We start from the raw sequence: 16,282 nt of genomic DNA on the forward strand, positions 1-16,282 counted from the left end.
TCAGCTTGGGTTCTAGAAGCCCTTAACACCGTGCAGAAGGAGCACACATCAGCCAGGACAGAGCACCATGGTGGTACAGCTGTGCTGCTGCTGGTACACAGCTAACACACCTGAGGACACATCTCCTCAAAATCATATCTTCACTGAAATTCATCTGGACTTCTGCAGTATTCATGGCAGAAGAGAAACATCACTGTGCTGAATTCGCCCTGCTTCTTTTCCTCCTTTCTTCCTGTATTGCTGTTCATTTGTGAGACAAACCTCAGCCTAGTGCCATTTGGAGTCACCTGTGCTACCTCCACTAATACAGTTCAGCATGTCCAGTAACAGCATCAGCTCTCTGCTGAGCTTTCTCACCCAGCTCCCTACCAGGTTTTCATTACCATATGTAAATACACCTTCTTGAATTTGCCTATCATCTACTTAGGCAACCATAAGTAACTGAGACAGAAACACAGTTTCTATGAGAATCTCAGCAAACTGAGCATGTACCTGCAGTCAGTGGGAGCGCTGATGCTAATAACTCAGTACTATGTCCTCAAGCTGCAAGATTGTCTGGGGCTTAGCACCCCACTATGGGCCTGGCTAAAAGGAACTGCAACAGCTCAGTAGGAAAAAGGAAGAGGAAACTGTGGACGGGATGATACATATACCATAGTGCTTGAACTGTGGCCAGTGTTTTTCAGTAGCAAACTTAGTCTAAGAGGAAAAATTGCTTTACAGCAGTCGTTCATATTTCTCGGGAAGGTTTAAGCTGTTGTTCTTACCCAGCGGTGCCATCAGCCAGCCATCCTGTGGTGCAGCCAATGAAGGAACAGTCCAGGACAGCCCTTTTCAGTTCTTCTGCAGTTGCTAAGCGAGCACTCAGGTCAACACAGGCTTTCTCAGCTTCAGCTAAATCCAGACCCTGAGAGTTGTTCTTGGACTCAAGTGCAAACACTTTCCCTGCAGCACCAAGAAAGCTCAAGTCACTCATCATGGCATGATACTCAATGTATATTCCATAAAAATACTGCAGATTATCACCAAATAAAGTCTTCTTGTTTTTACTAACTTCAAACCAATGAGCAATTTATTTCTCAAAATTAATAATGTTAGCAACACTGTAAAGACTTTCATTGTAGTTTTTCTTTTACTTATGTTAATCAACAGAAAAGCAAACATAGCTAAGTCCCTGCTCATTCCTAGTCCACATGAAAGGCTTGCCTTCTTTCTATAGGTCTCTGCTTAAGATGTGGAAAGAGAAAGCACCGACACTCTCAGAAATGCACATAAGTAGTCAAAGCCAGTACGTCTCCTGTTGGATATAACATTGGAATTCATTACCAAGCATATTATAATTACAGTTATAAAACTACCTGTATAAAGTAAGAACCCATCTAGATTCCAATACTGTAACTCGCTCTTCCACATCAGAAAGAGATTTATACTCATTCTCTAGAATAAAAATGATGTAATTCTGTGGCAATTTGTGCCAAAATGCTCCTGCAAAGCCACTTTGTTTTCATATCTTTCTGGAAAGACGGACGGAATTTCTTTCTTAATAGAAGACTTTTTTTGAATGAGCATGAGGACAGATTCAGCATAACAATTTCTTGAGTTATTTTTATTTTCAGTTCAGTTTATTTTATTTTAATATATTTAACACTGTGAAAGGTGTAAGGGTGAATGTTAGAGATTTTGGCAACCGGAAAAAGGGCAGTTGGGGTTTTGTCAATAAAGCTTGAGAAGTTACCGGGTTGTGGAATAAGCACATAGGCTGGATGTCTCCAGAAAAAGTAACAAACAATGAGACTGTTCACAGTGTTGATGTTTAGATTGCCACAGATGTCTTCTTTCTGAAGGTAACATCCCTCCGAATGTCTTCTAAATTTTGAAGTACAGATTTAGGTTGCTTGCAGGCACAGGAAGACATCTTTTAAATGCCTATGAACATTTACGTCTTATTTGAAAATTAGATTAGTGGCTGTGGTTACATGAAAGTGTAACTTCCAGCACATATTGACTGTTCTCCAGGTAGCTAGCTTCACACTCACAAGATATATTTACCAATATCTGTAATTCTTCAGATTGATTCAAGCTGATTCTGCACAAAGAGACACTTCCCTATATCTTACTTCAACAAATTGATAAATCTGAATCTCATCCTACATACAGGTCACTGGCACAGGGTAAGTCTGCACCTGACAGCTCTCTGTTCTCTCCAGTGCAGTGTTTAACCCAATGAAAGTATCAGTCTTTACACCGAAATACACAAAATTTCTTTCATGTAAATACGTCATTTGTGTTTACACTAACAAGTATAGATGGATCGTGATGAAGATTCCTGTTTTGATGGGCGTTCTAGATATGCATGGTAAGAAGTTGTACTGATATACAGAAAGCAATTTAAATAAGCAGGACAAGCAGTGATGATAAGGAAGAGGAATTCACAGTACCCAGAGTGATTTTCTCAGGCTCAGGTAGCAACAGTAGTTGACCTAGGAATGCAACCCAGAAGCACTGATCAGTGTCCTAACCACTAGACTAAATTGCATCTGGATTCTCAGCTATGAACAATATCATGAATTATAACTAGAATTAGGGAGTTCGCAGAGACCAGTAAAAAAAGCAAGCCTCTTCATGCCTGAGTACCAAAACAAATGCCCCACATAATGGAACAACTGTAATGGAGTTTGTTGTTTCCAAAGCTATCAACAGCCCCAGTGAAGAATGCATGTACTCGGGAGAAAAAATATAAACAGAATGACTTTAAATTGCCACTCCTTAGTTGTGGAACAACTTTCATTTATAAAGATAAGCAGTGTTTGAGTATGAAGATTTACTGAAGCTTTGATTAAATTAAAAACTTGCCCCCATTCAATATTTCATAATTAGGCTGTTGGGGTTGATGCACATCATCAAAGACGTATAGGGCAAGTTTGCATATCATCTGACTTAACTCACATGGCAAGTTTGTGTATCATCTGAAAACTCATAAATATTGGTCTGACACAGCAGTAAGCCCTGCTTTCCAGATATTAGCATTTTATTTAGGAGGCTAAAACAGAAAGAAAAATCTTTAAAGACTGAGTTCCATCAAAAAATAATTAGAAGAAATAAAGTTCATCATTTAGCCTTTTTACCAGTAAATGTCCATTACATTCTTTACATGTGTTTTACAAGTGCAAAGGTAATTAACTTTGTGCTAGAAAGTATGAAAATACTGGACATCCAGGATATCCAAAATATGTAGACAAATAGGTTTTAGGGTAAGCTAGGAAAGTCTTACTGGTCGGGAAAATTACAGTGAATGCTTCATAGGAAATTCTGGTCAGCCAGAAGGAGATAAAAAAGGCTGTCTGGCTTACCAGAATGACCTGTGAATCTTCTCCAAAACTGCAGAAGTTCTATGGCTATCTGCCCAGATTTTAACGTGTGCTTTATGTTTTGCTTTGTTGTTTTTTTTATTTTTGTTATTATTATTTAAGAGTAGTAGCAAGCAAGTTTCACCTGTCGGACACCTGACCAATGAAACATTTGGATCCCCAGTATTCTGCCCAGCATCACTTTACTGAGGGGCATTTAGAGGGAAAAAATATGTAGGAGATATATTAGAACGGTAACAGGGAAAAGCACATCAAAATAGAAAATCCCCTTAAATAATTAAGACGACAGCACTGCACCTTACACTGGTGTTACTAACTGGCTTGAAACATTCTTGTACTGATTATTTTCACTTTTAATCACAAAGGTGGTCTGATTTTGAAGCTGTGCACCTAAGGGTAAAATATCTGTAAACTTTTTATCATTGCTATTTGCAATTAAAATAAAGAAAAAAAAGTGTCTCATACTTGGTGATACACAGTCAATTTTACTACATGTGTTGTGAAATATCCAAATGCTATCACACCTCTGTTCAACACACTCTGACAGCGTACAGTTGTGCAACAGCCACCACGTTTGAGCTCCTTCCCAATGCTCTTCCTTCATTTCTGCCTGTAACATTCCTGCTTCCCATAGTGTAATGATGAGACAGGTGGTACGGAAACTTGTTAGGAAAACTCGACATACTTTTCTGAAGGTTTCAAACAAAGCCAGTCTCTCATTTCAAGCTCAAGCTAGAAATCCATGGAAATAACCTTTCTCAGAAGACTTAATATACAACTTGAGTTTTCCAGTTTCAGAATGAAAAATGCCCTTATCATAGAGTTTTTTCGGGTTTCCCTTTGAAACTAATGAAGAAGTTCTAACTTCAAGGCTAACACATAAATGATAAGACATAATTCTTCCTACTGTTAATTAACAGCTGAACTCACAGTTCTCAATAAAAGTTCACAACTTGAAATTTATTCAATAAATATATTATACGGGCAGCCTCTACTGTCATCTGCTCGCTATTATTACAGAATTGTAATTCTATTTTGATACATAGATAAATCTATTTTTTTTTTAATTATTGTTTGGCACTAAAATTTTGTCAACAAGCAATAGCTGAGTATAGTTTTTATTAAAGAGTACCCCAGTATAGTCTGATTGAAAACATAGCCACAGATCTCAAGGTCTCTAGGATTCATTTTTATCACCTTGTTTGAATTTCTACATAACTAGACTGTAGATTTCCCACTGTAGTTCCAACACCAAGTCCAAAAATTCATGGTTGAACTAGAGCATGTCTTTTCAAAAGGCATCCAGTCATGATTCAATGACTCCAAGTAATGGAGAATTTACAGCACACTTTATAGTAAACTGTTCCAATGGTTCATTACTCTCACTCCACCTTATTTCCAGTTTCAAATTTTGCTACACTCAGCTTCTAACAACTGAACCTTATTATGCTTTAGAGACTGAAGAGCTGCCTATAATCAGATATAGAAAAGCACAGAAAGGGACACTTCAGAAGAGTCCAAACTCTACTCCTTCCTACTTTTAGGGATCCCAGTGGAATTAACAGAATTCTCTCCGTTACCAAGAGGAAAGAGTTGGATAATTTATTCTAATACATTAACAAATGAAACAAGTTCTTCTGAGGAATATAAGCACTGTTCAAAGCCCACTGAAGTTCTGATTCTTCCATATCTTCAGAGGACTTGCACCGTGCTTGAAGAAACCAAATATACTTTAAAATAGAGTTGTCTCTCACAAATAATATAAAGTGATGTGCTTTAAAAGGCATGCCTATTGTGCTGATATGATGATGTGTTACTAGCTCAAACAGTAGAACCTCATCAGTTTCAACAAAATAAATGTGGTGAAAGACGTGCATATTTGGACACTGATTTATTTTTACTTAAATGTTAAAGTCTTCAAATTGAGGTAAAGGAGAGTGGAGGAAGAGAAGTTCAACTCTGTACTTCAAAAGCAATTTAATTTCCATTTCTATGGCTCTGTGTAACAATGGCCTTGATTGTAATAGCAAGGGTGGAGGATTCAGTAAAACTGTACAGTTGCAGAGAGGGATCTGGGTAACTACCAGAATGTTCATGAATGTAGAGTTTATTTCCATGAGAAAATAAAACCAATGATGTCTTATTTAATTCAAACTGCTTAAAATATTGCATCATCAGAAAAGTAGAAAAATGTGGAGGTCACCTTTGAGTTCCTCCTCAGCTAAGCTCAGTTTGAACTTAAATTTTAATGTTAGTAAAGGCTTTAGGAACAAATATTTGGAATTGTTTATGTATTTATTTTTGCAACATACAAACATATTAGCTGGTTTGCAAGTAGGACCCAAATTGCTTACACACCCGCTGCTCAAATGCAACTGTATATAGACAGCAGAAGAGAAGCACACTTTTTTTTTCCTTTTCCTTTGGCTTTCTTTACAGCTTTTTCATAAAGAAAGACTATAGTAGGTTTTTTTCCTCTTAAAATTGTCCAGTTTTCTTGCAGATCTAAAACTGCTCCTTACTGCTGTTTTTCAGATTATTCTTTTTTATTATTATTTTTCAGAGCAGGTACTTAATTTGTTTCATTTTTTCTTATTTATTGAAACATACTTGATAGCTAGTTCTGCCCATTGACTTCTGCTTAACAGCAATCCTATAGGGAAGAAGTTCTTAATTATTACCAGTTAATTATTACCAGTGTGAGATTTCTTACCTACAAGCCTGGAGTACTGTATCTAGCCTGTATATGGGGTGTAGCAGAAGGGCAGCTGTGTGAGCACTGAAGTGATATCAAACTGCTCCAATACATTGAGAAATATTAGAATATCAGTAAAATTCTACTCTCAGCATCAGACAAATCTTCTTCTAGATCAGAAGTACAGTCAGATCCTCAATTATGCCTGGCCTTCTGGATTCATAATCCTTCACTTGCAACCTCTGCAGTTACGGTGTGGGCTCACTAACAAATGACTCAATGATCTCCAGAGGCCCTTTCCTACCCCTGTGATTCTGTGATTCTGTGACTGTCTTGGCCAATAGGTCTTGTAGATAACCCAAAACTGAGCCAGCAGAACACGACCACTTTGAAACAATTTGTAAAGTAAATTAATTAAAATTGTGCATTTCTCAAACCAGGTGTGTATCACTATGGTAAATAAATTGCAATAATTCTCTGCCACACACTTATTCTCAGGCAAGTATTCTGCAGAAAACTATGGTTCATACCTATTTATATTTTAATAGTAGTGACAAAAGAAGGAGTTGAGAAAAGCAGAGGTGACTCTTGTACAGCATGCATGAAGCCAGACCCTTGTTCTCTTATCCCAGTGCAAAGATATTCCAAAAAGTTTCCGTTTGCCCTGGTGTATTTAAGAACAGCTACAATCACAAGAACATAATTAAAACATTTGTCTTCATAAAGGTGAAGTTTAAAGTTGGTTCTGACTGAGAAGAAATTACACAGCAATGCTATTTGGCTGTGTGGTTCCCATTCACAAATCTGGAACCCACCAGTGGTTGCTGTGGCTGAACAACTCCTGAATGTTGAGCCGTATTTACTGACTCGCTTCCACAACCTATCTCACTCTGCAGTAACTGCGCTGGCAGTAGTAGCACTACCCTGCTGCACGCTTACACCAGAGTAAGTCCAAGCAGGAACAAGCCCTGAGGAGACCCTTATGTGCCCAACCCTGACTTCCAGAGCTGTGAACAAGCATATTTCCATTGCAGAAAAAGCAAACTGCAAAGCGAAACAAAGCTATCTTCTATTTAGGCATTTATCTTTGTCTTTCTGGAGTCTATCTGCTCTACAGCAATACGCGTTGCAGCAAATATTAGTCAAAAGAGATCAATTAAGCTTCAAGGCTTTCAACACTTTCACCAGACCCCAATGGTCTCCACTTTTACTGCCTACTCTTTGTCATTATTTGTGTGTGAGATAATAAAGCGAAAGTCTTCCTTTGGGAAATATATTCTAAGCAGTTTTGGGGAGTTGCCTGTAACAGGGGCCAGTCCGGATTTCATTGGGTTTTTACAAGGTGAAGTCAAAATCCTTTCAGCCCTTTGCAAAACATTCAGTTACTTTCAGTTAAAAGTATCAAATACATACACATGTCGCCCAGAGCTGTCCTTTGTCACTTAAGTGACGTTTGCATATAACAGGGAGTAGCACAGTTGCATTTTTACCTAAAATTTCCACAGCTGAGAAACTGGTTTCCTGTTTGGATCAGACTCAAACGTGCTATATAAGAGAGTATTTCTACTGTTTGGTACTCTCAGATCTTCTTAAATGCGTAAACTTAGGTGTAGAGGTAAATTTTTAAGTTCAAATAAAGTGTTTTCTTCTGCATATTAAGCCAGATGGTTCACTAGACATTGCTGCTATTGTTCGCTTGAATACTAACACCAGGAGAACACGCTGAGGAGCACATTAATAGAGGACTTACACATTTTCAGCAATGACATTTTAAAGTTAAATAAAAACCAAAACAGCAGTGTTATAGTAACGATTGACAATCATAATGTACTTCATAGGTCCTACCCTTTAATTCTTAAAACTGCTTTGCCCCACGACAAGCAAGTTTGACAAACTGTTGAATGTCAATTGAAATCTGTCATGAACTCTGCCTCGAAATGGTCTCCAGCATTTTCCCCTTTCTCTCTGAGAGTGTGTCTGTTTAGAAAGCAAAAAGATGCCTTTAATTCTACAGAAACAAAACAAACTGGGAGGTGTTCCTGAAAAGATAAGGGTATTTTTCAGATGAAGCATTCTTAGCAAAGGCAAATTAATTATCCCTGTCCTGTCACCTTTGGGAAGTTATGTGGAAAACCTCCATCCACAGTGATGCATTTTTTCCTCATTTCAGAGGGATTTCGCTATGGAAGGAGAACTTCCTAAAATCAGAACTGCAGTTTTGCCTTCTGCAACACAGTGGGGTCATCTGAGGCATTTCTTTTGCTTTATTCTTAAAGAAAAAGTTATTTTCTTCAAATTTACAAGACAAGGTTCTGGTGTATAACTGCTATTTCACACCAAGTGGTAGCAATGAGCAGCAGGATGAAGTTGCCCCTTTCCTTTGCCATATTTTGTGACCAGATGACATAAATTTCAGCCGAGGAGGAAAAATGCTCTGAGAACAAGAAGAAGAGGTTTTTATTGCCCTGTAATGTTAAGGAACTGTTCTCCGGCATAATGCAGTAAACATCAGTGGTAAAGGATTACTGTTCTGAAAAAAAATATCCTGAGATCAGGCATAAATCTATTGCAGCTGCAAAATGAAAAAAAAAAGAAAATAAATGTGGCCATTCATCGCTGCTCTCCCAGGGAAAGAAACAGTTGTTTTAAAAATTAATAATGTTATCACTAAGGCAAGTTGGTCATCATCAGGGGGGCTTAATTATTCAAAGGGGAACGGGCTGCTTGCAAAGGATGCTGCCATTCGGGATTACCGTCAGCGAGCATGTTGCAGAGTAAGCAGTCGATGGTGATTCAGCCCAGGGTGTGCTCCGATCGAACCCCTCAGCGGTGCAGAGCAGGTGAGGCTCGCACACAGGAGGGCCAGCCGTCATCCTGAGTGCATGGTACCGAATCGAAAACGCTGTGAGCAGAAGCCTTCAGCCTCATGTCTCCCCTTCCTCAGCACCTGCCTGTGTAAGCCGATGTTCGGTGACATCTCAGCTGGGCAGATGTGCAAGTTGTTCAGATAAATGGTATTTTCAATTATGAATAAAAACAAAAAAAAAAATAGAGAGAGAGAGCTGCTGCTTCTTATTTGTGTTCTGGCTTTGTTCTGTTATCCTTACTTCCCCTGGAAAAGGTCACTATCCTGTCGTTTTGTTGTAATAAAACAATCTGAGCCTTCTGGGATCTTATTTCCTTTCCTTGCTTAACCCCAGGATATTTGTAGAGTCTCAAAAAGCTCTGAATCAGACGTTTCCTAACCCAAACTGGGGCGTGTATTTAAGTTTCTTATTAAAAAAGAAAGGTTGGTTTAGTTTTGTTGTTGTTGTATTTTTCAATAACACATTTGAACACAGAGCTCTCCCTCCAGCCCCAGCAACCCAGCCCGAGCGGAGTGGGGACTCACCATCAGCCCGAACGGAGATGATCTGAAGGATGAAGAAGACGGGTCCCACACCCCAGGCAAAGGTGAGAGATGACCTCCGGGAGCCCAAAGCCATCGCCCCGCCGCGAAGCCCCCCGCTGCAGGAGGCGGTGCGGAGGTTTTCCTCTCCCTCCTTAGCAGCACGGGCTGCGGTGATGGTTTCAAGGAGCCGCTTTCCCTCGGCGGGATCCTGCGTCTTGGGTCTGTGCTGAAGGCGGGAGGGGTGGAAAAAGAAAGGGAGAGGGAGGGAGAGAGGAATCTGTCGCTTGGCGGGTGTGAAGGGGAGGGGAGGTGGGGGGAGATGTCCGGCCAGCTGGGGCTGGGGAGAGGCTTTGCCCAGCCCAGTCGGCAGGGCAGCGAGCACCGAGAGCCGGTGCGAAAAGTCACATTGCCCTGTCAGTAAACAGCCAGCGGTGCAAGAAATGCAGAAACCGGGAGGGAGGGAAAGGGAAGACGAGGCAAGGAACAAGCAGGAGAAAACCCTGGCTGAGGGGAGAAGGGCAGCTGGATAGCTGGCACTGGGAAGGGGTGAGTTTGTAGATGGAGCTGTGCATCCCACAGGGATGGGGGGGTGAGTGGGGAGTGCTTCCTCTGCGCGGTGCAAGCAGCCAGCATGTTGCTTAGGGTCTCAGGTCAGGGTCTGCCACAGCAAGAGTGATGGTCTGCAGGTAAGGGCTGAGGAAAGGTGGCAAATGGCACCGCACCGTGACAGCGGAGCTTCGGTGAGGATGGGGACTGCTAATCCTGCTGCTCCAGATCCCAGGTTCTGGAAGGGCAGTAGGAACCACAGGTCAAAATGGGAGTCTGCTTCAAAACACTGCCCTTCATCCCTTCATCAGTGCCCCTGACCCAGAGGAACGGGCTGGTGCTCCTCAGGGCTGGAGGCAGTTGGTGAGGGGAGTTTCCAGCTCCCATCAACACTTACAGCAGTGACATCTGTCCCTTATTCCCACTCATCCTAAATTTGTCCAAACAAAACTGAAAAAAAAAAAAATAACCCACAATAAGAGGAAATATACGAGTGGTGATGCCAGGATTTATTTCGCTAAATATATAAACGGAATAGTTTTGTGTTGCTGTTGGAACTGAGCAGAGCTGAGAAATGTTGTTTTCATATTCCCATCCTATTTTGCTTTTATTTCAGCTTCTTAAAATTTTTTCCCTTAGAAATTCAAAGCTGGGCAAAAATGTTCAGTTTGCTGGAAACTCCAAGCCACCAAGAACAGGAGCAGGAACCCAACCCCCCCTACCACCACAACCCTGGTGGCAGAAAGGGCAAGGTGCTGTTAGACAGATGTAGACATCTTCTGATCATGATGAGCCTGCCAAATGCTATTTTCAGTCTAATTTGAATGACTCAAGCTTATGAACCTCCCTCTATAATACTCAAGCAAGCAATAGCACCATTGTACGGGAAGCTTTGATACCTATGTTTGATGAATCTGGGTCGATAATGTTTTGATTCAGGTGACTTTTAAGGAATCTTTGCCTCTTTCCATAGGAAGTTCCACGCAAATATGCATAAGAACTTTTTTACTGTGAGGGTGACAGAGCACTGGAACAGGCTGCCCAGAAAGGTTGTGGAGTCTCCTTCTCTGCAGGTACTCAGAATCCACGTGGACCCCTGCCTGTGTGACCTGTAGGGAACCTGCTTGAGCAGGGGGTTGGACTCAACGATCTCTAGAGGTGAGGTCCCTTCCAACCCCTTCAACTCTGTGATTCTTTGATTCTGTGACTCTTTAGATATACACACGGTGCAAATATACACTCTGAAAGGTTTTGGACAGGTAGCTTGGAATTTTCTGTTTATTCAAAGAACACAGATGGCAGCAGGTTTCTTTGCATTGTCTTGTCAACCAAAGGCTTGTAAGGAACGCCTCCAGAATTAGAAGGAAGGGCAGCTTCGTGCTTACCATATTCTTAACAGCTAGTGCGCTGTAACTACATAACTGCATTTTGTGCCAATGGAAATTGTATGCTGTGTACTGCAGAAATTAACATGACAGAAAAGGAAATAGAAAATTGTGGCATTCTTTGAACTTTTCTGCTTCTTCTACTGGTGACTTAGCTAATGGCGTAGAGTGTGTTTTTAACTCTCTGGTATTCCAACTGTTTTACATCTGTTTTAAAAATCAGTGGGCACAAAAAGAAGAAGGAAGATGTTGGATCTATATACTTTCAGTGAGATAGCAAAGACATTTCAAGAAACTGAGTAACCAGTTACAGCAAGACACATAGACGTGAAACGAAACTTGACTTGACCACAGCAGTAGCTCCACGTTTCCTTGACATTTGTCATGGGGCTGACAACTTTGTTTGCCCTTTGCTGTCCCCAAGGGATTGGCCAAAGCATTTGTGGGAAAGGGCAATATCTTCTAGATTTCCATCTAAAATTCCAAAGGTCTGCTTGATTTATTTTTCTATAATTGGATCATTTTCTTGTGTTGATATATGTAAAGGCATGTTGCCACTCTGGCTCATGTCTTGGAAAATCTCAGCTTGTATTCTTGAACAGAACATCTCACTGATTTCAAAGAATTACAGCAGACCACGGGATATGTTCCTTTCTGAAGGCGTTAACAGTTGGTAGAGTGAACCGGCTTCTTCCTCTCATCCCGTCTCATCTGTAAATTAATATTGTAAGCTTGGAAAGGTAGGGATGCTTACCAGTTATTAACTCCTGGAAGTAAGTGCATCACTGCAAACCAGTTGTCCTTCAAATCTAATATTTCAATAGGCAAAAACCCTTGTTCCTAGTGTATTTTGGAAAACTTACATAAAATTGAACAGATCAGGTTTTGTAGTGAAATGATGTGCACATTGTTTTGCATTGAAATCAGCATGAATTGGGTAAAAATCCTGCATTTATACACTGGTCTTGTTTGCACCGAGAACTCAAAATGAGGTCTGGATCTTAAGATGGATAGATACGATATAAATATTTGTTCAGAACCTCTAGCATTCACAGTACTATAGTAACACATCGGTTGAAGAAATCAATGTATTACGTACAATGTTTTGTATTACATTACAAAAGATTAATTGTATGTGTAACTTTACACAGTTCATAGATCATGCCTGCCTTGGGAGTAGTGAATGTGCCAACAGTGATATTTTATAAAACACTGTTTCACTGTGTACAAGCTTTTACACAGGGAGTAAGACACGTGAAGGCACGGTGCCATAAAGTGTGTATACGTACACATATGAATGCAATGCACATTAAGCACTCATGCACTGTAAACCACACAATTACACTTTGGGCATCTAGTACCTGGAGAGCATCTACAAACATTCCCAAGTGGAATATGTCATTTAAGTTAAGAGTGGATTCTTAGTACCAAAAAAACCATCTAAAAGAAATTCAGGTGGTCAAAGACATATTTGAAAGCATGTGAAAATAAGTACTTACAATAGAGACTGTATTATTATTATATTTGGCCTTTTCGTTTCTACTACTAGGAATATCTACTTTCTACCATGAAAGACTTATATAATATAGACACTATAGGTGTGAAAGTCACAATTCTGCAAATTCTTACACATGATGTTAAGTCTTTGCAAGATAAGGGTGCAAGATCCTAAGGCCTTGAGCAAATAGACACCCTCAGAAACATCTGCTGTTTCCAACCAAGCTGGGTAGAATTGTTGAAGTACTGCAGCTGGCAGTGAATTTGGCCTTTGAAGAATGCTGGAAAGTCAAAGGAAAGGTCACTTTTCGTATCACAATAAAGGACAATAGAAATAAAGTTTCTGTACTGAAAAAAGACACCTCTCTTCTCTCTTAAAGTATGAGGTTCAGTTTAACTTGTTACCCTGCATTAATCAATAAGCTTCAGATGTTGACAGTCTGAGTAATTTAGTCTGAAGAGATAAATTTAAATGGATTATAGACTTAAGGTTTTCTTAACATCCTGTTTGTTTTTTTTTTTTAAGAAAGAGAACTAATTAATACAAAAGCAAGTGACGTGGTGATTAAATTGCTCTAACAAATACGATTATCAAAATTTATCACATCGTTTGGAACTTCTGGAGCATTGTCCCCAGATGAAGTTGAAAGGACGTACATAGAGAAATCACGGAGGTGTATATTTTGCTTTGCGTCCTACACTCAGCTGCACAGCCTGCATGAAATGATGGCACTGATAAATAACTCCTCAACCATTTGTGACATCCATGCCAAGGTAAGAGCTACCATAGCCATACTTTCAGATACTGGTTGATGTATGTCGATGTAATGAAGGAGTTAATTTCCTACAGGACAGTCATGTTGGAGATTGCACTCTCTACAGCGGCAAGAAATGTGGAAATCACGAGGATTTGGGTACTGGAGTTCTCTAAGCTGTCAACCTGTAAGTTACACAACATCTTCCGATTTTGTCTCCACGTACAAATGGAGCTCATCAGCTATACACACCATTCTGACACACTCTTAGTAAACCATCACTAATTCCTTTATGGATATCTTTGTAGTGCTATGTCATTATCATGGGAGATGTCCACTTTTTAAAGTCTGACTTCAGCTCCTCTAGAAATGGGACATACAGAATTTTGACTCAGCTTGCCAAACACCATGAAGAGGGATCTGAAATACCTCGTAGACAATATAACATTTACATACAAACATTGCAGTGGCTCACGTGTCCTAAAGGACATGGAGTCTGTGCAATTGAAAGGCAGTCAGGAATCACTGGTAGTACTGTACATCTATTATATTCATTGATAGTACACCTAGTGTTTATGGGGATCCAAACTTATTCTACAGCTGTATCCATGCTTTTAGCCCCCAAAAGCTGACTGGAAAAGGGAAGAAAAAAAAAAAAGGAGAGAAAGATTTCTTTGTTTATAAAACCTGAATTATTAAGCAACAGTAATGGAGACAAACATTTTTCAGTGTCTGGCAGTCTGCAACAGTCTACTAGCTGCAGGGATCTTTTTATTTTATTTATACAGAGTGTTTGCACCTAATTAAATGAAAAAGTAGAAACGTGCAGAACTACCTGAAAGTAATTCAGGGAGCTGACAAAAAAATAAAAATAAAAAAGAGGAAAAAGATATATGTCCTGCTTTGTGGGTGGTGCGTTGAACACTGGGACCTGTGTCATGCTTCTGTTGACCCTGAGAAAGACTGCAATTCTTACACTTACATCATGTTATGTGGGGTCAGGTGTTGTCATGTGACAGGCCGTGACCCCCATATAAATCACTGCCATGCAAACTGTAAAAATCACACTTCATTTCTTGAAGACTGAACAGTCTCGAGAAAAGAACAGAGATATCTGGCCATAAAACAGCAGCCACAATATTAGTGATACACAAAATGAGCTTCATTTTTTTCTCGACGAACAGAGGTAAAGCAAAGGTCTGAGTGTTCTTGGTTGGCGTTATTTGGCTGGGAATGGGGAGCAGGAGGCTGGAATTTTTACTTTTTTCTCTCCATTTTTTCTAAAACCTTGCAGCAGTTTAATGGATGAAAGGTATGCAGCAGTGCAAAAGGTACTGAAGTTTAGCCAAGTGGTTTCTCTTGGGTCTCTCTGGGCATCTGTAAAAGTCTGAGTAAAGACAGAATCTAATATTTCGCCTGGATATCCCTTGTCTGTTTGCAGGTGAACTACTCCCATTTCACAGTTTTACCTTCCTCTTCCCACATCCTCCAACATTCACCATGTTTTTGAAGATCTCCAAGACTCCACAGACCCTCTGGGCAACTTGTGCCAGTGCTTGGTCAAGCTACTGACATCCTCTGCAGATGCCCAGACAACTTCCTCTTTCCTCAGAGCACATTGGCAAGCCTGCAAGCCCCATGACTAACCCTAAAGCATTCGTATATCTGCCCTTCCTCCACTAGTCTAACTGGGAGACATTTCTTCAGGGCCCTCTTTTTCGTACTCCCATTTCTGCTAACAATATCCTGAGTCTGCGAGAAATTGTTCAACCTCACCATCTCTTACCTCAGGCAAACCCATTTCAGCATGAAGGCCTCCCAACCGTGTAAGCTGGGCTTTACTACCTGTGATAATGGTGCAAAGGGTGCATGGCTCCGTGGTTCCGCGCACTCTTGGGCTGACAAGCAGCATCTGAACTTCAGCATTCACCAGAGGTCCCCACACACCTCCACCCACTCCCATCTTGAGTGCTTGTGAGCCCCATCACACCAAGGTCCTGGAATGCAGCGAGCAGGAAGAGGCCTCTCCAGGCACTTTCCCTAGTGTGTGGCACCTGCCAGGACATTTGCTTCCTACAGCAGAGCTGTGCTCCAGCACCTCAGCTTCACTTCACAGAGTGACATGCTTAGTCCTTCCATTTGCAAACACAGGCTGGTAAATGTGCACAAAGTGAGTCTGCTGAAGGCTGGGAACAGTGTGTCTCAGAGCTGCGAGGGCTCTCAAACAGAGCCTGGGGGATACGCAAGGCCATGATTGTAGTATTTGTCATGTTTTCAGTGCAGCAATTAATCTACCATTTATTTTACCAGCCACCTCATATTTTGGCTTTTGTGTCTCAGCCTGGTTCTTCAGCTACTTCCTAGAAGAAGTTTATTTAACTGCATTATAAGGTATATTCCCTGGACCTTAAGGCATCCTTAATTTCTCATTAGCTGTTAGCTCTGCCCTCTAGTGCTGCATGTGACACAGGAACTGGATATTGTGTCATAGACCAGTGGCTTTGCCATAAAACCAAGCTGGCATTTAAAAACTGACCACATTCAAGGTCAAAAATCTACACGTTGACTAAACAGACTTGATATTTTTTGCCTCCCAGGAGTGACTTACCAGTTCACTTGTAGTCATTTAAACAACAAGCCTCTGA

The 16,282-nt window shown here is 40.6% G+C and overlaps 1 protein-coding gene across 1 annotated transcript in view; it reads right to left on the bottom strand.

Moving 5' to 3' along the window:
• SUSD5 (sushi domain containing 5) overlaps positions 1 to 9,732 on the bottom strand; it is a 51,291-nt gene extending 41,559 nt beyond the window's left edge. The window contains exons 1-2 of the mRNA XM_021388857.1: positions 9,455 to 9,732; positions 768 to 945 (exon numbers count right to left, since the gene is read on the bottom strand). Of these exons, the coding sequence (XP_021244532.1) occupies positions 768 to 945; positions 9,455 to 9,548 (272 nt within the window). The 5' untranslated portion in view covers positions 9,549 to 9,732. The remainder of the gene's footprint in view (positions 1 to 767; positions 946 to 9,454) is intronic.

This window comes from Numida meleagris, chromosome 2 (genome assembly GCF_002078875.1).
Source record: "Numida meleagris isolate 19003 breed g44 Domestic line chromosome 2, NumMel1.0, whole genome shotgun sequence".
NCBI lineage: Eukaryota > Metazoa > Chordata > Aves > Galliformes > Numididae > Numida > Numida meleagris.